Genomic DNA, 21,557 nt, shown 5'->3' on the forward strand with positions numbered 1-21,557 from the left:
CCCTCCCCGCCCCGCCGTCGCCAGGCGCCGCCGCCAAGAGAGGAAGTGTCGTAAGGGCCGACAGGAACTGGCCGCGGGTTTTACGGCCGCGGCGGCCGCGCTTGGCGGCGGCGGAGCGGGAGCTGCCCAGACGCGGCGGTGAGTGGCGGCGGCGGGGGGACCCGGGCCCCGAGCGCTCCGGGAACGGCCCCGCCCGCGCCCGCGGGGGGAGCGGGGCAGCCGCCACAGGGGGCGGCGGGGCGGCGAGGGGCGGCCCGGGCACCGCGCGTGCCTTTGTTCGCGCCCCCCCCCCCGCTCCCCGCCGAGCGCGGCCCGTGAGGCCGCCGCGCCTCCCCCCCACCTTCCCGTGGCCCCCGTTGGGTTTGGCGCCCTCCTCCTCCTCCTCCCCGGTGAGTTTGTGTCGGTCTCTCCCGTAGGATATGGCCGAGGTACCGCCGGGGCCTAGCAGCGTCCTGTCCCCGCAGGGGGACACGCTCTCCCCCTTCCCCGGAGGAGGAGGAGGAGGGGGAGCTGCTTCCTCCTCCTCCTCCTCTGCCGCCTCCTATGCCGCCGCCGCCGCCGCCTGCTCCGGCGCCCAGGACGAGGAGGCCGAAGAGGAGGAGGAGGAAGAGGAGGGACCCGCGGGCGGACGGGAGCAGCAGCAGCAGCGAGGAGGAGGAGGAGGAGGAGGCAGCGACGGCGGCAAGGGGGGCCCGCAGCACCGGCACCACCATCGCCACCACCACCCCCCGCACCACAACCACCAGCTCAACGGCCTCATCAGCCCCGAGCTGCGGCACCTGCGGGCCTCCCTCAAGGGCAAGATCCTCGGCTCGGAGGCAGGGGCGGCCCCCGAGGGGCTGGAGAACAAGCGAGCCAGCAAAACAATGGGCTCCGGACAGCAGCAGTCGTCGCCCCCCACCGCAGCGCCCTGCTCGTCCCCCCACGCCAACCACCTCCCTCCCCAGGGAAGGACTGCACCCTCTCCTCCTCCTTCTCCCCCGGCTAAAGGGGACAGGAGCCAGCCTGCTGCCACAACCACGACTGCTGCTGCTAAGACTGCAGCCCGCAATGGGCTGGCAGGAGAGACTGGCTTGGAGGAGGAAGAGCAGGAGGAGGGGGATGAAGGAGGGGTGGAGGAGGAGGAGGAGGAGTCCCTGCAGCTACTCTCCGGGTCCTTAGCAGCAGCCTGCAGTTTGAAAGGCTCGGGAACGGACTGTCAGCCCGAGGAGGACCTAACGATACGATACGTCCAGTATGAGTCAGAGCTGCAGATGCCCGATATCATGAGACTGATCACCAAAGATCTGTCTGAACCCTACTCCATTTACACATATAGGTATTTTATCCACAACTGGCCACAACTTTGCTTTTTGGTAAGTGCCGGAGGGGGCAGGGAGGGCAGGAGCTGGGAGTGGTTTGGGGCTGGGGAGGAGAGGATGGAAGGGTTGACGTTTGTGGAAGTACTTTTAATGATCTTTTTGTGGATAAGGCCAAGCTTTTTTGGAAATACCTGTCCCCCTGTGACCTGTGCATGTACAAGTAAAGCATGTGCCCGAAGTTCCTACATTTGTTAACACACGTTTCAGGTGGTGGGGAAAGGGTTTGAGCACAGGGCTAGGATCCAGGAATTCAGGGCTTCTAATCTTGGTTTTGACATTGACTTTCGTGACCTTTGGTAGCTCATTTTATGATTCTGTCTCAGTTCCTGGGTTTAGATTTAAAAAGGAAAGTACTTAGTCCACTAATGCCTTATAACTGCCTAGTAATTCTTGCACAACGGTTTTAAAACTGACTAAAGCAGGGCTGGCACATAAATGTTAAGTGATAGGTGGAGAGGTACTGTGAAAGGTTTAGTAGACTTTTTGATCTGTGAGCTTACTTTGACAAAGACAAGTCCAGCTGTGTTGCTTTTACAGGTGTGAGAGTGCTCGCAGCATGCAGGAATTCTCGTGCTGCTCACTTTGCCTCCCTGCACTAACAACGTATTTAGTTTTGTATTCTTCCTGCTGCACTACTGAAAGGCTGGTTTAGCTGCCCCCCTGCCTTCCTAAATGTTTGGCACTTCTTGTGTCTCAGTTGCATGCTTTTAGGATGATAATTCATCCACAGGTGAATGAAACGGAGTAGAAGTTGGCCTGAGGAGTGTGTGTGCATAGCAAGAGCTTGGCTGTGTTTGATTTGCTCGTAGGAACCCTTACAGCTGCAAAACAGAACGTTTAGGGGAGTGTGTGGCACTTCTTTGCTAAGGTAAATGATGAATTCCTCTCTCTTGATGTTTTAATGAAGGCTGGACACCTCTCTGAAAGGTCTGATTTAGCCAGAGCCAAGACACCCATCAGTTCAGGGGTATCTCTGAAATTTTGATAGAATATGAGTGCAAGAGGTGAGGCTAATGGAGTCCATCTGGCCTTAAACTTCCTGAGTGTTCCTGTTTTAGGAGCTGGGATGATTTATAGCAGGATTGATATGATTTATAGGAGGATTTTCAGAGCTGTGCCTCTTCAAACCCTGCAGAGGGAACACAGGAGGATTATAGGAAGTTGGGCAAAGCAAGAAGTTGACCTTCTGGAACAAAACAGAATATGAAAATATTGGAGAGTATTATTGGATGCAAAGTCATGTTTGCCATTACAGGGATGCTGATCAGAGCACAGTGATGTTCTTCAAACACTGAGCTCTGCCTGTGGCTGATTTACCTCATGCTGAGAATAAAATGCTCAAGAACTAGAAAAGTCCAGACTTTCAGCATCAGGTGTACTCCTGGTAATGCCAAGGCAATGTTGGATACTCTTAGATCACAATGCATTTGTTTAGACTTTAAATCATTATGGGTTTTTTTTCAGGGAATAATTGGAGAATTTTGTTGTGAGAAGAGCTATGACATGTTGTTTGACAGAGCACTGAAACAGATGATTTTTGATGAGTGCATTCAAAGAGTAAGATCACTCAAGGAAGAGAAAGATTATTTTGTAGTGACAGCTTCATTTGTTGATAGCCTTGAAGAATCAGCAAAACTTTCCTTGAACTCAGTGTATTTGCCTTTTTTTTTTTGAAAGGTGGAACAGTGTAAAGTACATAAAACAGTAGAGACTGTGGCTGTGAATGTCTAAAGCCAACAAATTATCTGCTTAATAATTTGAAGGTCTTGCAGCATGCTGAGTCAAATTCATGTGGGGTTTGGGTTTTTTTTTCTGTGACTGATTACAATATTTTTAAGGTTTGTTTCTTAGAGGTTGTCTTTAAGACTTTCTGCTCTATAAAATATAATTTGTTGCTGCAGTTAATGGACTCTCGAACTACTTCTCTCTAATAAATCACTTTAAAATATTTATCTTCAGTCAGGGACTGCATATTTCAATTAGCAAGAAGTGTCAGGATGGTGAACATGGAGCTTAGTGCCTGATGTCACAGAACCATTTGTCTTTAATGCATTGTGGCCCCACACCCTTCTGGTTTCAGGTTTTGTCTTGGGAAGAGGGATTAGCCTGTGATTTGGTTGTAGTTGGAAAAAGGATTCACTCAATTCCTTTACTGAATTTTACCATCACCGTTTGAAAAATCTTCCAAAGCATATTCACCTTCTTCCCTGTGCTATCATGGGCACCTTTCCTTTTCTCTCCCTGTGAGGGGAAAGGACTGACACCACTGAGATTTAAGATGGGCTGAGTATTTTCTCTAAATAATCAGTATTTGTCTCTTTCTGATTTATTCAGTGAACCATCTAAAGCATCGTTTTCCTATCCTGACCATACAAAGCAAATTTCTGGGGACATTATTAACTTTATTCCATGTTTGAAACTTGCTGAATTTTGGCTTGGCCTTCCCAAGTTGCCTGGTTTTTCTAAGAGCTGGTGCAACCCAAAGTACTCCTTGTTTTTCCTTTCTCTTCAACTCCCTCTTCCTGCCTTGTGCCAGCCCTTTTGTTTCTCTGATTTTGGGAGCCAAGATACCCCTCTGACCAGGAGATATTACAAATGTGTGTGTATCTAGATGTTCTAGGGTCATGCTCTCTTGGTTTAGAGCTCCAAATACATTTCTGTAGGAAAGAGAAGAGGTGAGAATGCACTGCTGGAGGGAGGGCAGAGGACCAACCCTGACTGGTCACTGGTGTGCTTTTCAGGCTCACACCACTTCCCAACTGTACACTCAAAGAAGAAGTTAATATTCCACTTAAAAAGAACCTGGAGATGCTGGAAATCTTAAACCTCTGTTAATTTCGTTGTCAGATTTGTCCACATAACTGTTTTCCTGACTTCAGGGGTAGCAAGTTGGGAATACTGCTCAGTGGTCAGGTGTTACACTGCAGCAGCATCTGAACTGTGACAAATTCATAAACTTCTCCTCCATAAACTCCCAGTGGAAGGTGTCCCTGTCCATGGCAGGGGCTTGGAGCTAGATGATCTTGGAACTAGATGATCTTTAAGGTCTCTTCCAACCCAAACCATTCTGGGATTCTAGGAAACTCCAGCTGTCTGCTTAAACTCATGTTCTGCTTGTCTTTGGAAGAGCAGGTTTGCACTGTGTATTAGGTGTGGGTGCCCAGTAAATGCCTGGTTTTTACTTATTCTCAGAAGCTCTGTCAGCTCAGTTGCTCCTCAAATGATAACTACTCTGCCAAAAGATGACAGGGGCAAAGGGTATCTACTGTTCCATGTGAAGTATTTTAGAGCACTGCTACATCTTTGTCCCCAGATGGATTGTAAATGCATTTTCAGAGTTGTAGCTTTGTTTGAAAGTGGTTTTGTAGCTTCTAGTCTTAGCAGTGTTAAAGTTTCTGAAACTTGCATTTCAGAGTGATAAATTAAATATTTCAGATAATTGTTTTCAAAATCCTTGAGCGTGGGAGAGGTGAGCTTAGGAAACCTTGCTCTGTGCCAGAGTTTGGATAAGAGAGAACATAATAAAAGCAGAGTTCTGGCTGAGTGTTGTAACCTCTCCTGTAATTCACTGTACCACTCAGCTGCCTTTTAAGAAAAATCTGGAAAATCTGTGCTTTTTATTGGGTTCTCAACTTTGCCACTAGCTATAGCAGCACGTATAATTTAAACTTTCACAAGTTTAAAAATAACCTATTAATTCCATGTAAGTGGTTTTAAATGTGTTGTAAATCCTAAACGACTGCAGTTAAGATCTTGTTTTATACTAATGCTTTGCATTTTTTTAATAAATTGGATTTTATTCAAGAGTCTCAGGTGTTGAAATTAAGACTTGTAAGACATCATCCCTGTTTTTCAGTTGTGGAAAACCTGGAGCTGAAAAGAAGAACCAGAAAAGTTAGGAGGCTGTCTGAGAAGTCTTCCTGGCCTCATGGCAGATGTAGGAAGAAGAAGTTTTGCAGGAGAATTTGCAAACTTTGTATTCCAGTTTTGGTTTCGGGGGTCATCACAGTTTCAGAGACACACTTCCACAGACGGTGGCTTTGTGAAAACTGAAGTCACTGCAGCACCTGAGCAGGTGACAACAGGCAGGGCAGTTATTCCAGCAGTGGCAGAGGGTGTTCCTTGCACAGGAGGGAATTGCTGGTGTAGAGTAGAAACAGAGGGATGTGGTGATTTGCCAGGTATTGGGCAGAACTCTGGCTGAAGTGCCAGACAGGAGGTTAAAACCATTAGCCTGAACGTATCCTCTAATGGCATTCAGTAACATGATCCCTAAATGTGATCCCTTCATCCACAGCTGTGCCTGGGATGCTTTGGGATGGATTTAGATGCAGGTGTGAAAGGAAAATGCAGTGCAGTAGTGCAGGTTCTGCTGTGTTTGAATTGCAAAATATTTCCCTTTTGGGGCTACTTGGCTGTTTTAATCTCCTTTAAACAAAATTCACGGGAGCTGGATATTAAATGCATACTCAGACTGTGGCTGACAGACTTCATGCCATCTTTGATAATGAAATTAAAACAAATTGATTAATTCAGTGAAAAGTAATGTTCTCGCTGATGTACAGACATTTCTCTACTAACTCCTCCAGTATATTAGAATCTGGTTTGTTTTAAACAGTTAAACTTATTAGTAGGAACAAAGTTGATGCAAATATTGGATTTGGATTCATGTATGTTAATCCCACTGCTAATAACCTAGTATGGGAGTAAATCTTATAGTACTCGGTGGGGTTTATATAATATATAATAGTGACTTAGGCTGAATTCTCTTTGTAGAAACTTAAATGTTTAGAGCTAAGCACTCTCTTATACCAGAAAAGAAAATTTTGCCCATGATTATCTTTTCGTAAATGGTGTTGTGTGGGAGCTACTTTTCCTCCCTCCTCACAACTCTTTCTATTTCCATCTGGGTTTTTTTTATTTACACACTTTAACCTTCTCCAGGAAATTAAATTGCAAAGTTTCGCATCACAGTTTAGGTTCATTTCCAGCTGTAGGTGAGGTTGGAAAGAGGGAGAAAAGAGAGGAAAGGCAACAAAACCCCTCTAATTGAGGTGGAAATGCAGCACTCCCTCTGTGAGTGCAACAGCTGTAGATTAACTGCCAGACTTACCTGCCTGAAGACAGAGAAATAGATTTAAGTGTTTGGAGAACTTGTAACAAAGTCATTCTGTATTCAGCTCTCTGGCAGCAGTGGTAAAACCAGTGGATATTTGCTGCTTTGATCACTGAAACAAAATTCTTCGCCGTTCATTTTGCATTTTAAATATATGATTCATGAATGTTAGTTTTCTGAAAAGTGCCCTGAACAAAAAGAGCACAGATATGTAATGTCTAGATTGTCACTACCCCTGAAGTGTGTAAAAATATCTATATCTTAAAAATTCTCCATGTAACTGTTACAATCAACAGTTTGCACGTGTTCACTCCAGGGCAAAGCACAACTACAACATGCTAGTTTGTGGTGTGCTTTTTTTTTATTTTTTTTTAGTGAGGTATAAGATTACATCTAGGTACTCTGCATAATTATAGCAATGTTCTGAGCAGTCTGTCTGATGATACTCTTTATTTAACTCCCTGCTTTTCTCAGGTCTGAGCTGAGATACAGAACTTGCCTTGAGCTGAAACTTTGCATACACCGTTGGAGTATAAGTACAGCTTCTCTTTTCTGTGGAATAAACTGTGTTTTGGAACAAATGAAAGACTGCTTAGAGGCTGTGTGCTTCAGTCCAGTTAGATCATGCTACAGTTTTTGTTTGTTGTTTTAAAACCCACTTGTTAGATTGTTCAAGGCTGTTCTTGGATACTGCTGAAATGTGTTTTCCTGCCAAATAAAAGCTTAGCAATAGTTATATTTGCTTCAGCTATATTAGAAATGGAGTTAGGATCATGGTGTATCATAGGGCTTTGTAAGTGCAGCTTGTTCTTGTTTTGGCTGCTTAATTTCATTTTTGCTGCAGCTCTTGCTTGACAGCTGACTTGGTTCATAACCCACCATCCAGGTGGAGATGCTTGAAGACTTTATTCTTTTTGGGGTGAAGAGGCTGTGCCTGCAGTATGACCTGCAGGAAGGAATCTTCTGTCCGTGGAGCTTTAGCCTACAAGCTGTGCACAAAGGTTCAGGTGGTTGAGTTTATACCCCAGACTTAGGATAAAGTCAGCTCTGGGTTCACAGGTGGGCTGCTCTGAGGCCTGGCAGTGGTGGCTCTAGCAAGTCCTTTTCATTTGGCATGTCTTAGAGTCGTAAATTTGGATTTTCCAGCAGCTCTTGTGCTAACACATGCTTGTGCCAATCATGTGCTGTAGTCCTGGTTTAGCTGCTGCACTTGAGCCCAAGGCTGGTCCCCCCTGCAGGTCTCTCCAAGGCTGTGGATCCACTCACACACCCATACATACAATTATGAGTTTCTTTTTATCTCTGCCCATCTTTCCTGAGTGCACAGGAGTTTGTTTTCCCTTTGGATGCTGTCCCACTCTGCGGCATTACTCAGTTTTACTGCTGCAGGTTATAAAGTCGTTAATCCCTTATGCTGCCTAATCCTTCAGTTAACATGAGTCTTCCTTTCTCTGATATATTTCATGGTAAAATTTTGGTGAACACAGTGGGTGTGCAAGTGGTTTGATGAGTGTTTGGGGAGGAGTTGGGTCCTTTCCATTTTGGGGGTTTTTCTTGTTAATATTTCAGAATGCCTACGTCTCCTCGACCATGGTTACAGTGACAATGCCACTGGGATTAACTGCCAGTGCATAGCTCTTAACAAACGAAATCTCCCAATAGTTAAAGTGTGTGAAATTAACTGTGCTTTTTTGTTTGTTCTCCGGGTGTCATATGACTGAAAACAACAGTTTCTAAAGATTAAATGCAGCAACGCTTTTCTCTGATCCTTTGTGGCCTTGACATTAAAACCAGACAAAAATTAAGCATGTTATCTACCACAGCCCTTGCACAGGAAAATTCAGATCACTATAAAACAGGAATGGACTTTTTTCCTCTGCAGAAGCCCATATGAAAGGGTAATTTATGCCTTAACCTGGTCTTTATTTTATTTATTTCCCCTTTTTAATCACACGTGGTTTTGCCTGTAGACTTTGTGAATGATAATATGGTTCTCTCCAGGAGTAATTAATTAGTTGTTAATTGCCTTGGAACTTTACTGGAACGTAATAAAGCAATGCCTTTTAATCATATTAATACTTTCGGAGTCGCTTTGAAAATTGATGTCGTTACCTTTTCATAGCTTTATCCAAACAAATTCTGCGTGGCTGTTTCACTTGAAAAATGAACTGGTTTACTGCTTTTGGTAGCGCTGTGGATCCCAAACTGAGAATTCCATCCGTGTATGTTTGTCTTTAAGGCCATGGTAGGTGAGGAGTGTGTAGGTGCCATCGTCTGCAAGCTGGACATGCACAAAAAGATGTTCCGCAGAGGTTATATAGCCATGTTAGCAGTGGATTCCAAATACAGAAGAAAAGGAATTGGTAAGAATAGCCTTTTTTTTTTGTTCTTTCTGCCTTAAATCCTCTAGCTGGGATAACTGTAGCTGTCATAAAGATTTAAGCTGAACTGAACTTTCAGGATGTGGTGCTTTTGTGTGTCATCCCTGCCTTACTCAACCACACGAGCTCCCCAGTGGCTTTCCTGATTTTGTTAAAATAACCTGAAATGCCCTGTGAGGTTCACACCTGGGATCTGATAAGGCTGAAAAGAAAGGCAGGCAGCAGCCCCTTACCTCTGCCTATCCCACTGCCAAATAACAGTGGGAACTGATTTGTGGTGTTGTGTTCAGGCTCCTTTTTTTACAGTGAACTTATTTCCTGACTTCCCCCTATAAATTATGCATATATTACCCATCAGGGAGAATGTATGGAGCTCGTTATTGTATTAATCAGGGAAGAAAAATAGCTGTGTATTGTTATTTGAATGATTGAAATGGAGATCTGTTTTGTTGGGAAGTTACATGGTAAAGAAATCACTCTTGGCAGGGAGTTTGCCCTCCCTCATTAATCAGGTTTACCTTGATGAAGGGATTCTCATTCTAGCACCACTCAGCCAAGCTGGCTTAATTAAATACCTGTTCTTATGGAACTTAGTTTTTTCATGCTGATTATTGTGGAATTACATTTTATAAGGTATTTTTAACTTTAAACGTAGCTGTCAGCTCCAAAGCTTAGAAATGTGCTTCACCACTCATTCACACTGAACAGCTCATACTTCTGTGATTAAAGACAGAAAATTACTTGCAATTGAAAAGTACAGTGATCCATTGCAGAATGTATCGTTGTGTTTGCTCTCTTCCAAAAAAACCCTCCAAAAAAACACATTACCACGACTGTTCAAGCATGTGCAGATTTTTTTCTTTCCCCAGTGCAATTCAAAAGCCATTGTTGGTTTCTGTAGTGGAGCAGAGGGAAGAGGATACTGAGAAATCACTGTCTCTCCTTTGCTTTTAGCTGAGTCATGAAGGAGTCTGCCATAATTTAATTGCAGGTGCTTGGATTCATAAGTAAATGAGAACTAATGCTGTTGTTATGAAGATCTCTGCGAGACTCTTCCCTCACTTTAGTCAGTTTGTTAAATTAGAGTTACATACATAGAATTTATCTTTAAAGCCTTGCTTACTCTAGCATTATATGTGTTGGTTTTTTTCCTACATTTGCCACCTTGCTGTTTCTCAAAGTGTGCTGGTAATCTGAAGATCTGCTTTAAATGTAGAACAGTTTTATCTTAATATTCAATGAAAATCTTAATTGATTAAAGTTTTGAGAATATTTTAAAACATTCTGTAGATTCCTTGGGGTTTTTTTTCCTTTTCCATAGCCTTCTTATGGAAGTGAGATTTATGCAATTTCACTGAACAGCAGTTTTTTCCACTAATAACTTTGAAATCAACTTTCAATTTCACCCCAATTCTACAGACAGGTAGGGATATTACATTTGTAGAACTGTTGTGAAATAGATGAAAAATAATGATTAAAAAATTAAACTAATGCTTGACTGAGGGGAAGGGATGGGCTTCAAGAATATTATTAGATACTAGCAAACCCAAATGGGAGTGAGCCATAAGAACAGTGGTTTCATAAGTTGTTACTAATAGAAGTATTTGTTTTAGTAAGAGGAAATTCCCTTGGAAGATGAATGTCCTTCAAGTACATGCCAGCAGATTTTGACTTTAAATGCAACAAAAAGGAATGAATCACATCTTGGAAGGCTATATATAACACTATGTTAAGCTTAGCAGCCTGTTTCTAATATCCTTGTGTTACAAGAATCTTGCACTTGAGCTGAGTCTCTGGATAACTTCACAGATTATTTTAGTGCTCAAACTTGAGACTGCAGTTTAAATGCAATTCCTTGTTTTTCTTTCCTCCCTGCTTTCCCCAGGTGTCATATCATGTAGGTTGCACACATTAGTCATATATAAACTGGTTTGGTTTTTTTTTGCACTGCCACTCTGACACTTACTGAAATCTGTGTTTCAGGTACAAACTTGGTTAAGAAAGCTATTTATGCTATGGTTGAAGGAGATTGTGATGAGGTAAGATTTTAAAATCAAAACTTTCATAATGTGTATGGTTTGCATTCTCTTGTATGTGGATTCATTTCACAGGCTTTTCTTCTACAGGACCTTTTTATAGGTGGGAAATAAGTTGGTAAGAAGCTCTAATATAAAAAAGGGAAAAACAACCTCATAAAAAGTATAGCACAAATAGGAGATGGACTTTCTAAATTTATCCCAAGTGCTGAAATCCAGCTGTTTTACCTTGTGAAGCTGCCTCAGCCTTCCCTCAGGCCCATTTTCCTGCCAGGGCCCCAGTTTGAGGGGCAGCTGAGCAGTGGGATGAGCATGTCCTGTGTAGCCCTGCCATACCTTCAGAGTACACACAGCCACGAGAACAGTGTGTGCTGTGCTGCTGCAGAATGTGGATTTATCACAGCCATTTATCATCAGGCTGCTCTGACACTGCACAGAGCAGAGCTGCAGTGGGTTAGCATGGCGACACAAACGTGGAAGGAGAGTGTCTGAGTCACTGGCAAACTTCCCCGACCTAAATGTTGTTATTCTTTTATCAGATTACAGCTCCTGCTTTTCTCATATATCTATTAGGCAATTCTCTATCATGACGTGCCTTGTTTAAGTTGTGAGAAACTCTCCTTGCATCCATCCATCCTCCTTAACCAGGTTATCCATCCCTTTAACTTCCAGCTCCTTGGCACAATGCAGTTGTTCCTGATCCCTGAGCACTGTCCTTTCAGTGTGTCATAGTTAATGATCCTTTGATCTCTTATCTCACTTCAGCTGCTCCCTCAATTGTCCCACTGCTCTCCTAATTGTCTCACTGCCCCGTGGTGAAGTTTCCTATGCAAAGCTACAATTGGTGTCACGGGGCTTCTGGCACATACTCTGTTTTTCCACTCGTTGTGTTTCACCTCTTGCAGCATCCCTGCCTGTGTTCTGGCTTCATTCATTGAGAGATTTATTATTCCCTTCAGATTCCTTCATGCCTCTACTTGCTGGTGTCTTCCCCCCATCACCCCACCTTCTGATTTATGTTGTACTTTGGCAGTACAGTGCAATCTGTAATTCTTTTGAGTTCTTTATTCTGGCTTCTTGCTTCTATCATGGTTTCTAACATGCTTTGCTCTAATCTCTTTCACTACTTGCCTACATTGAACTAATCAAAAAAAGTGTGGTTGGTTTGTTTTCCCCATTGCTTTCTGTTGTGGTCTTGAGTTGATTTGCTGTTCCTTTGACTGTTCAAGATTTTCAAAAATTGCAAAATACTTGAGAACTTAGGGTTACACTGTTCACATCACAGTTGCAGAAGTGAGATGCAGAGAAGGGAAGTGAATTGCCCACTGTTCTTCGAGAGTCAGGAGTAGAACTGGATATTTCTACTCAAGCTCTGAGTTGCAGTAATTACTGTATAATTTCTGAATGTGTGCTACTTCTCATGTAAATTAATTTCTAAATTGGACTGTCTGACAGGTGACCTTTAACACAGTGACCTCTTCTCTGTCTTTTTCTTCTACCACTCTCATATTAATCCAAGAGCCCTTCTTGCTGTTTTTTATCTCCATAAACATGAAATAAATGTGATTAGGGCTGCAAGCTGGTCTGCAGTGAGGCCTCATTAAGTCTTAGTCACAGATTTTCATCTCTGGTGCTGTATCAATGCTTTGGACCAAGGGCATTTCTCAGATTCTGTTCAAAGGCACTGCAACTGAAACTCCTTGAATTGTGTGCTGGATGGGAGCAGCATGGTTTTGGAGCTGCTTTTGTTAGGATGATGATTCCAAACTCATCCCCTGCTTTCTGGGGGACTTTTGCACCAGCTGAGTCTTTGTGCTGGCACTGCATTTTAAACTGGGAGCCTGGTAGGGAGCATGGAATGCAAGCAGAGTATTTTACTGATTTTTCTGCACCATCAAGATAGGTACACCCACACTTACTTTATTTATGTTGTTCTTTTCTACATAGAGGTTATCCAAAGCCAAACAGCCAATGTTTTAAAGGTTTTTTTTCCTTTGCCACCAAGCATGGTTTCCTACCACATACCCGTGGTGCAAAATAAGGATGTTGGTTACTTGGACTACATGGTGGAGTGCTGAGTTTTCAGTCAGACCAGAATCTGAGAAATCTAACTAGGCACCCACGAAAACCTCTGCCTAACTCTTGCCCTCACCACTTTTCACAACAGTTGTCAGAGATCAGTTTCTGGTTAATTGATGCTTCAAGCTCATAAAACACGAAGTAGTGCATCGCAATAATTTGTCTGTGTGAGATGTATAAATAGTTTAATCATCCCTGCAGCTTTTAAGATATTTTTCTACATCTTTTAATAAAATCAGAATCCTGATGAGAACAAAAAGATACTGCTTTTTGAGATAACGTGGAGTACAATTAAAAACAAAATGCTGTTTTCTGAAACTTGCTTGGAATAGGATTAAAAACATGAATATGCAGCTGTGGGTGTCATGAAAAATTTCCAAAGGCTGCTTGGAAACTCTTCCCTTCAATCTAATTATGGAATAGATGCAGTAAATAGACTTAATTTTAATGACTTGTGGCACATAATCTGATAAATGTTTCACTCAGTGTTACTTTCCAAAGTCTCAGATTTAACTTTTGAGGTACCAATACTGAGCAGTGAAAAACAAAGGATTTATACAACACCACAGATGAAAATCTTGACAAATCACTCCTGAAAGGTGGCATTTCAAAGCACTCTGCAATATTCTGGTATTTAGGGACATTTTTTTTCCCTGTGAGCTATTTTAGTGGGAATAAACTAAGCCAGGCCTGTGGAATGAGTGATGTACAGTGGTCAGCCCACTGCCCAAGGGGCAACTTCTGCAGGATGCAATATCTTCCACAGGGGTGGCTTTTCTGGGAAAGCTGTGGAGTGAGTAAGTGAGGAGGTGAATTGGCTGGAATGGAATCTGTGTGGAGGGGAGGAGCTGGCCATGGGGCTGGCCATGGCCTACATTAGAATAGAAACCAGGGAAGTGATCTGCTGTTGGGGGTGGGTGGGTGAACCAGAAATAACCTTCAGGCCTGAAGAAAGTACTCGACAGCAGCTTCCAGCTGGAGTGTCTGCATATAACATTACAAAACTTAAGGATCTCTGATTTTTTTTTTTTTTTTTTACCTCTGTGACTTTCTGAAGTATTTGATGTTAATGAATTCAGATATTTGGGGTAGTGAACTATAATGGGCTGAGTTCCCAATAGATCACAGTGATTTAGGATAACTCCATGGGCTGGTTGCACAGAAAAGGAGAACTAAGGAAATAAATCAGGTGAAGTGGAATAGTTCTACTTCCAGCTCCAAAGTTTTGGAATTATTTTTCTTCCAGTTTAAAAAAGAAAAGCATGTGCTAACTGCAGCAGGGTGGACGTCTGGCTGCTTTTTGTACTGTTTTTACTGACAAGCAGTTTTCCAAAACTGTACTGCTGAAGACCATCCTGTGAAACTGTTACATTTGTTAATTACAGTTAAAAAGGAAGAGTTGTTCATATGCAGGTTTTCCATCTGTAACAAATGACTAAGGAATCTGCATGCAATCCATTCACTTCATATCACTGAAATAATGTACCATGCAACTGGTAACTAATCAAAATAAGACTCCAGTAGGTGGGACTTCAAAAACCCTTTTTAAGCAAAAATGTAGAGCATGAAAAGGAACCACAAATTCTCATGGGACTTCCCATTGAAACTTCAGGGTGATTTAGGGTAGGTTTTTTTGGCCACACTATTAGGTATGTCATTTTAATTCTGTGCTATACTAGTGAAAATGAAATGTGTATTTTTAGGGAATCCTATTTGAAATCATTGAATTACTGATATTTTAGCTTTCCCTTAATCTACAAATCACATAAAGTACGAAGTGTTAGATTTTTCTTTAAAACTTAAGGCAGTTAAATTGATTAAGGACACAGGACAAGGTTCCATAACTTGAGTCTGATGACATGTCAGACTTGAAAGTAGGAATCTCTTCTGTGAGTGCTGAGAGGACTTTCTTCATTTGATTTGGCTGTATCCATTCTGTGATTTAGTTTTTAAACTTGAGTTCCTTCAGAGCTTGAACTGAAGAACTAAGAAAGCTTGACCACTCCATTTGACTTCAGTTTAGGAATAAATTCAATGTATGAAAATGTAGCAACAAGGAACGTTGCACTCCACTCTTAATATAGAAATTTTCTTGCTTCTAAACAGAGTTAAAATTAGAGTTCAGCTAAAATGTTAGGTTTATGAAATTTAATATAAAAGAGAAAGTCACAACCTTCAGAAAGTTGCAACTTGAGCAGAAAACATCGTTAAATCCAATCAGAGCTTTGCTGCCTTTCAGGGGGAGTGTTACTGTGTCATCAGAGGATTTAACAGGCATATGTGTACAACAAAATCGACCCACAAGAGCAGAAATAAATGTAACAGTTGAAGGTTTGGAGCTTGATTGAAAATTTCACACAGGAAGAGATGCATTCTTCACCAAAAGAAGCAAATGAAATCTGAATAAAATATGCCTGTGTTTCCTTTTCAGATAACAGAAACATGTCTTCAGCTGCAGTATGTTGAGATCAGGGAATTACTTTTCATTGTGCTGAGACTTCCTTAGAAATACCAGAGCAAATCTCTTGCATTTGCTTTCAAGATGAGCATTCACTCAGGTAGTGGGATTCCAACAAACCTGTATTTCAACATTTAACCACTCCCTTCAGCTCAATCACCTGCAGTGCTGGAAGTGTTTTAGCATTGCAAGGTGTTGGAGCTTGCAGTTGAATAGAGAGTTGTTACATCACTCTGCCAGGTTACTGAGCCTTTGAGAGAGTGAATGCCCTTTGTAGCTGAGAGTTCAGATAAATAATCCTCTGCAAGGTGGATTTACACAGGTCAGATTCCTTCCTTGGCTTCAGTGTTTTGTTTAAAATGGAATTATGGAGTTGTACAAAGTGTAGCAAATAGCCCTCTCCAGGAAAATGAAACTTCCACAATTTGTTACAGATGAATAGTTACCCATTTTAATGGATGAAGGATGTCAGGAGTACTCCATCAGCTCACAGGACTTGCTAGTAATGTTCTGTGAGATGCCAACTAGAGAAATTCAATCTCTCATTCTTGCCATGCAACTAAGAATTGAATTAGATGGTCTTAAGTGTGCAGTTACAACACTGCCCTGCTGTAATTTAAGAACTCTGATGATCAATATTTTAATGTGACTCTTTAGTTCCTTTTTGTAAAATGAACTACTTCCAGGCTTTACACTGATCATTGGATTGTTGTCCCCAGGTTTATTGTTCTTTCAGCATCCTGACACTGAGAAGCACAGGTGGAATTGTCCATGGGAATGTGGTTAGAGTGGCTTGAAACTTGAGTGAAATATATACATTAAATGGATTTTTAATTCTTACTGAAGATGGCCACTCTAACCACTGGCTGCCTTCCCCTTTCACACTGGCTTAGCCACTCTTCAGACTGCAGAAAAGGGAAAAAGGGAAAGGTTTTGAAAAAGGGACTGAGGGAAAAAGGAAAGGTTTTCTGCCAGGTGGCTTTGGAAGTAGCTCAGGAAGCAGCCTTGTGAGTTAGCAGGAGAGGCCAGGGGGAATGGGAATGTGTTCTTGAAGGCAGTGAGGCCACAGGGGCTATAAAATAGATGGACTTAAACTGCCCTACAAATCCAGGCTAAATTTTGGTCCTGTATTTTAATTCTTTGGTTTTTCTGCAGTGACCATCAGCTCCTGTTTAATGTGGATGTTCACTGTCATGGGCTGTATGGAGCCCAGTCAGCTGGTTGGTTCAGTCTCTGTTCTTGTGCAACCATTCCTAATAGCAGAATCCTTAAATAATTGACTTGGACACCAGTGAAGAGGCAGAACTAGTTTTTATTATGTGGAGTGGGTGCAGGGCTTGGCAATTATGGCAGAGCTGTGTTCTGTGCATGTGGAGAAGAGAGAGAAACAATTCTGAAAAATTATAAAGTTTAGTAATTAGTGTCTTGTTATGGCCAGTGTAGTTTTTTGCCTGTACTTGAGAGTTCTGAGACAATTTTGAGTCTTAATGTGGACTGCTCTTGGACTTGGGTGTGGTCTGGGTTATTTCTGACAGCTCTTTCTGCAACTGGGATCTCACCAACACAGGGGAAAAAAGATGGAAAAATCTGCTTATTCTTGTGGTGTGCACTGTGATTTGAGTTTGGTATATTTGTTGGTACCCACCTGGGATGGGGCTTGGAGCAACCTGGTCTGGTGGAAGGTGCCCCTGCCTGGGACAGGGGATTGGAACTGGATGACCCTGAAGGTGCCTTCCAACCCAGACCACTCTGTGACACTTCTGTTGAGCACAAATATTCATTGCAAACATTGTGTCTGACAGCTGGAGTCAATTCAGAGCTTATATCTACATCGAAATCTAGCAAATCGGGGTCAAAAATATGAAATAATTAAGCAAATCCTCATGTGCCAAGTTCTTGTGATATGCAGAAGTTCAGTTGCTCATTCACAGTATATTTTGGACCCTAACCTGTTTGGTAGCTGGGTTTTTGGAGGAGGATGTTGGGAGACAGAGGCTGTTTGGGATTTATTTGTTGATGTGTTTTTACCTTTGTTATTAGATGCTGAACTGAAATACTATTTACAGCTAAGAACTAAAGTCTCGATGTGTTGTTTACAATTACAGTTGTGGATAAACTGCTATTTTATAATTTTTTTTAATGTGGGGATGAATGCTTGAATGTGGGAATAGATGCTTAATGTGGAAATATTGCTTAATTAAGTAAAGATAAGAAGAAATGAATTCAATTCATTGCTAACAAATGTACTATATTTTTAAATAAAACATTTGGAATTGGTTCAGCAATCATATATTTCCAACCGCTGACTAACAACACCACACTTTTTTTTTTTTCCTTCCTTTTTATTTCTCTTCTCCCTCGAAGGTTGTATTGGAAACAGAAATCACAAATAAGTCTGCTTTGAAACTTTATGAAAACCTTGGTTTTGTGCGAGACAAGAGGCTGTTCAGATACTATTTAAATGGAGTGGATGCACTGCGTCTGAAACTATGGCTGCGTTAGGAGATCCCATCCCGGCGAGCAAGCGACGTCCCAGCAGCGCAGAGTTGTCCTTTGCATGCAATGCAATTTGTCCCAAATTGCTTTGCAAGGTGGACTTTAGTACTTTTTTTCCATGCAGCTCTTAAACCTGTCAGTGTCCCATTGAGTGTCGCACACATTCGTTGCACTTTGGCATGGCGCATTTTGTTCCGAATTAAAGCCGATTGTCTCAGACTCCCGAGTCCTTTTGGTACCAGCCAGATGTGCCAGGTGATAGCCAAGATATGTTCATTCATTTTGCAAGTCTGCTGACTGTTTAGGACATCCACACAGTGAACGTTTGATCAGAGAAACCTGGATGGGAACGCCGCGTTTGGTTCCCGAAAATTCAAAATAAAGCCAATGTAGATTGTAAAATTCTATAAGTATACTAACATTTCATACAAAAATTGCCATAGTTTTCTGGGGAAGAAGAAGAAAAAGGAAAAAAAAAAAGGCTTCAATTTTAGGTTTTATTTTTCAATATTGAATTTTTCCATTCTTAAATATTGGTACCTCAGTGATTAGTGAATGAAAAAATGTATTGTAGGGTGGGGTGTGTGTTACAACAAGTAACCATTAAATTGCGTCTGCCAGTGCCTGTATAGATAAGTATATTTGTCTTCACCTCTAAGTTTGGAGTGCATGCTTTTATTCTTTTACTTTCTTCAATTGTCTTTGCAAGAAAAAAAAAAACAAAAATCTGCTTTTATTTAAATTCTGGATTTGATAATAAATTATTTCAGATTTTTTTATAATTCGGATACTTCTCCCAAACAAGGGTTTGGAAGGCCCTTCTTATAGCAAGAAGTGTAAGCTATTTTGAAAACCTTGAGTAGCTGCTAAAAGAGAACCTGATGGCACCAGTGAATCTCTGCTGGGTTTGGATGCACTTTTTTCATTAAAAGACTGAGGGACTTCTTTTAAAAGAAGATATAGAAAATTAATGTAAATTGGTATGATTTTTATTTAATCAAAATTATTACTAGAAGCTCTGAGAAACAGCTATTTTAAGATAGTTGGAACAATTTTTTTTTTTCAGATTCAGATTGCTTTGCTTCAGTGTTCTAAAATGCTTCAATCTTTGGTTCTTGGTCTTGGAAATAAATTTCAAGGTGTATCGTATTCATTTTTAGCTGCTCTCATTTTCTCAACTTACATGAGCTAAATTATTGGGGGATTTTTTTTTCCCCCCTCTAAAATCAAAGCAGCGGGGAAGGAATTCTGTCTCTTTCTTGCATTCACTCTTGCTCTGTTTTTCTCTATTTTTTTTTTTCCTTTCTTTATTTGGGCTTACATAGGTTTTACCAATACCCATCAATTTTTTTCAGTAATTACAGTGTCGAGGCTTTCTTGTTCCGTGTGATTCCATAGCCCAGGTCTGTGAATCCGTTGGGTTGGTTTTTGGTTGGGTTTTTTTTTTTTTTCGTTTTGAAAGACAAAAATAAGGTATTAGTTGACTTGTGGAAGCACCTCTGTAATCAGAGATCTCACAGAATATTCAGAGTTGGAAGGAACCCACCAGGATCAAGTCCAGTTCTGAAGGGAATGGTCCAGACAGGGATCAAAAGGATGAACTCTCAGTGAATCCACTCTCGTGGAATCGAGCGAATTCTCCAGATTTGCCTTACTACACCTTTTTTTTTTTTTGTTTTTTCTCTTTAGGGTTTGTTTTGACTCGTGGGGTTTTTTGGGTTTTCTTTTTGTTTTCATTTTTGCTAATTACTGTACACTAAAAGCAAAACCAACAAAAACCCCTACCTCCAGTATCATTTGGAAAAGAGCCCTGTGCAGGAAAACTGGATTTGAGCAAAGCCGCCTTTTGCACAGACCAATCGCACATGGTGATGGACGTTTCTTACCATGTACAAAATCATGAGTTGTATTTGAAAATAAAGATTTTTAATGGAAATTGGCCCTGCTGAGTTTTCTGCTTGTAGACACACCAGCTGTGCTTCCTCAGTAAAGAAAACTCATCTTTTAAAGGGTGCCCAAGACAGAGTTGTAAATGGGGTCTGTTACTCCCGAGACATGTTGGGGCTCAGCCTAAAAGCCTCTGTGTTGTCACTGCTGCCTTGTGACACGATAAATCCTCTTGTCATCCTGCTCCCTCGGGGCTGCCAGTGTTTCTGGGTGGCTCTCCAGCAGTTTTGATCAGTGTTAAGACTCAAATGTTGGTAGCCAATCCATCGAGTCAGGTGTCCCTCAACTGTGGTCCAGGATGTAGGGATTGCCCTGGAGCTGGATCAGGGAGGTTTCAGACCTTGAATCACAAATTGCAAACTGGGCTGCCTCGTGTGTCTGCTGGGGTTTCAGTCTGCAAAGCCAGACAGGCAACTTTTCTGTTGGTTAATGTTTAAGCCGTGGGTGTCTTCAGATTCAAAAGCCGCCTTGGAAGTGAGCTGAAATCCCTTCTCACTCCCCAAACCATCCCTCTGGAGCAAACTTCAAACACAGTTCTGGTTGGTTACTGTAAGAAGTGGTTGTTGCCACGCCTGTGTTGAAAATACTGTGCAAAATAGGTGCAGATCTCTTTTTTGTTTGTTTTTTAAAGAGCACATGGCCTGACAGCTTCTGCCATCGCTGCTGTGTCACTGAGTTCACTGCAGGAGACACTGAAGCTGCGTGTGTTGGGTTGTATCAAACAGATTTATTCTCTGTACTGCTTGGGATTTGGAAATCAAGTGGGAAGCCTTGAATTTGCATAGGTTTTCAAAAGGAAACGTCGGTTATTTCTCCTGTCTGTTGCTAAACACAGTCCTCTCCCCCTCACCTTTTTGCATTGACAAATCTAACTAAGGAGTTGATTGCTTTTATATTTAAATTTGCCCAAATGTTGCTACTGGCTGACATGTCGGTCTGGATGTTTGCATTCATTATGTTGTTTTTTTAAGAAATGATCAGGTTCATCACCTTCAAGGCATCATCGAATTGGTGTTCCATAGTACGTCACAGACTATTGTTCAGGGCACTGCAAGACATTGCTACAACTCAGTGCTATGTTGAAAAAAACTTCAGGTCTTGTATAAACATTACAACCTGTGTTGGAGTTCAGGTATCAGGTGGGCATCTATGAAAATGGCAAGTGTATCTCAAAATACTGGACTGCTGTTTTGAGTGGATTATATTCTTCTGTCCCTTTATCCTTTTTGATGAGAACAAAACCAGTGGGGTTACGAAATGTACAAGTTGTCTAAATACAATGCAGTCAAATAAATGGTTAAGTTGTTTATCTATTTCCTTTTCAATGGGAATGTTCTAATGGCTGTTTTGCTTTGTCTACAAAATACAAAATGCATGCTTGCTCAAGGCCAGGCTGGATGGGGCTTGGAGCAATCTGGTCCAGGGGGGTGGAACAAGGTGGTCTTAAGGTTCCTTCCAACCCAAACCACTCTGGGATTATCTGATTGTGAGAGAAATGGTTTGGAAGATTTTTACAAGAGGGAATTATCATTTGATTTTAAAATTTCCATGCGTGTGTTGGCAGAATCTTGAACATCATTTATCTGAACATCAGTGTCACAGCTGAACTGAAATGGGTCCTTTTTTCATGGCTCTTAAGTTATGACTAACAGTCACTCTGGACTTTCCTGGGAGATAAGAATG

General features: G+C 41.8%; 1 protein-coding gene across 2 annotated transcripts; it reads left to right on the forward strand.

Annotated features, from left to right (window-relative positions):
* Nucleotides 1-30: 30 nt before the first annotated feature.
* Nucleotides 31-21,187, forward strand: NAA30 (N-alpha-acetyltransferase 30, NatC catalytic subunit). 2 transcript variants are annotated; one of them, XM_085061036.1, is made up of 5 exons: nt 31-138; nt 417-1,355; nt 8,717-8,840; nt 10,842-10,897; nt 17,796-21,187. In XM_085061036.1, exons 2-5 carry the CDS (start codon nt 420-422, stop codon nt 17,931-17,933), a joined length of 1,254 nt encoding a protein of 417 aa, XP_084917162.1. In that variant the 5' UTR covers nt 31-138; nt 417-419; the 3' UTR covers nt 17,934-21,187. The 2 variants fall into 2 exon arrangements, 1 of the variants encoding a protein (XP_084917162.1); XR_014852390.1 differs by adding an exon at nt 15,405-15,531 and having other exon boundaries at nt 95-1,355; nt 17,796-17,935.
* The last annotated feature ends 370 nt before the right edge of the window (nt 21,188-21,557 follow it).

This window comes from Lichenostomus cassidix, chromosome 5, assembly GCF_008360975.1.
Source record: "Lichenostomus cassidix isolate B80296 chromosome 5, HeHo_3.0, whole genome shotgun sequence".
Classification (NCBI taxonomy): Eukaryota; Metazoa; Chordata; class Aves; order Passeriformes; family Meliphagidae; genus Lichenostomus; species Lichenostomus cassidix.

What these genes read in the sequence shown, in the direction of transcription:
- NAA30 (XM_085061036.1), top strand. Translation starts at nt 420, where the DNA reads ATGGCCGAGGTACCGCCGGGGCCTAGCAGCGTCCTGTCCCCGCAGGGG. An exon ending in ATACAGAAGAAAAGGAATTG is followed by an intron (nt 8,841 to 10,841) that starts GTAAGAATAGCC and finishes TCTGTGTTTCAG; the next exon opens with GTACAAACTTGGTTAAGAAA. An exon ending in TTGAAGGAGATTGTGATGAG is followed by an intron (nt 10,898 to 17,795) that starts GTAAGATTTTAA and finishes TCTCCCTCGAAG; the next exon opens with GTTGTATTGGAAACAGAAAT.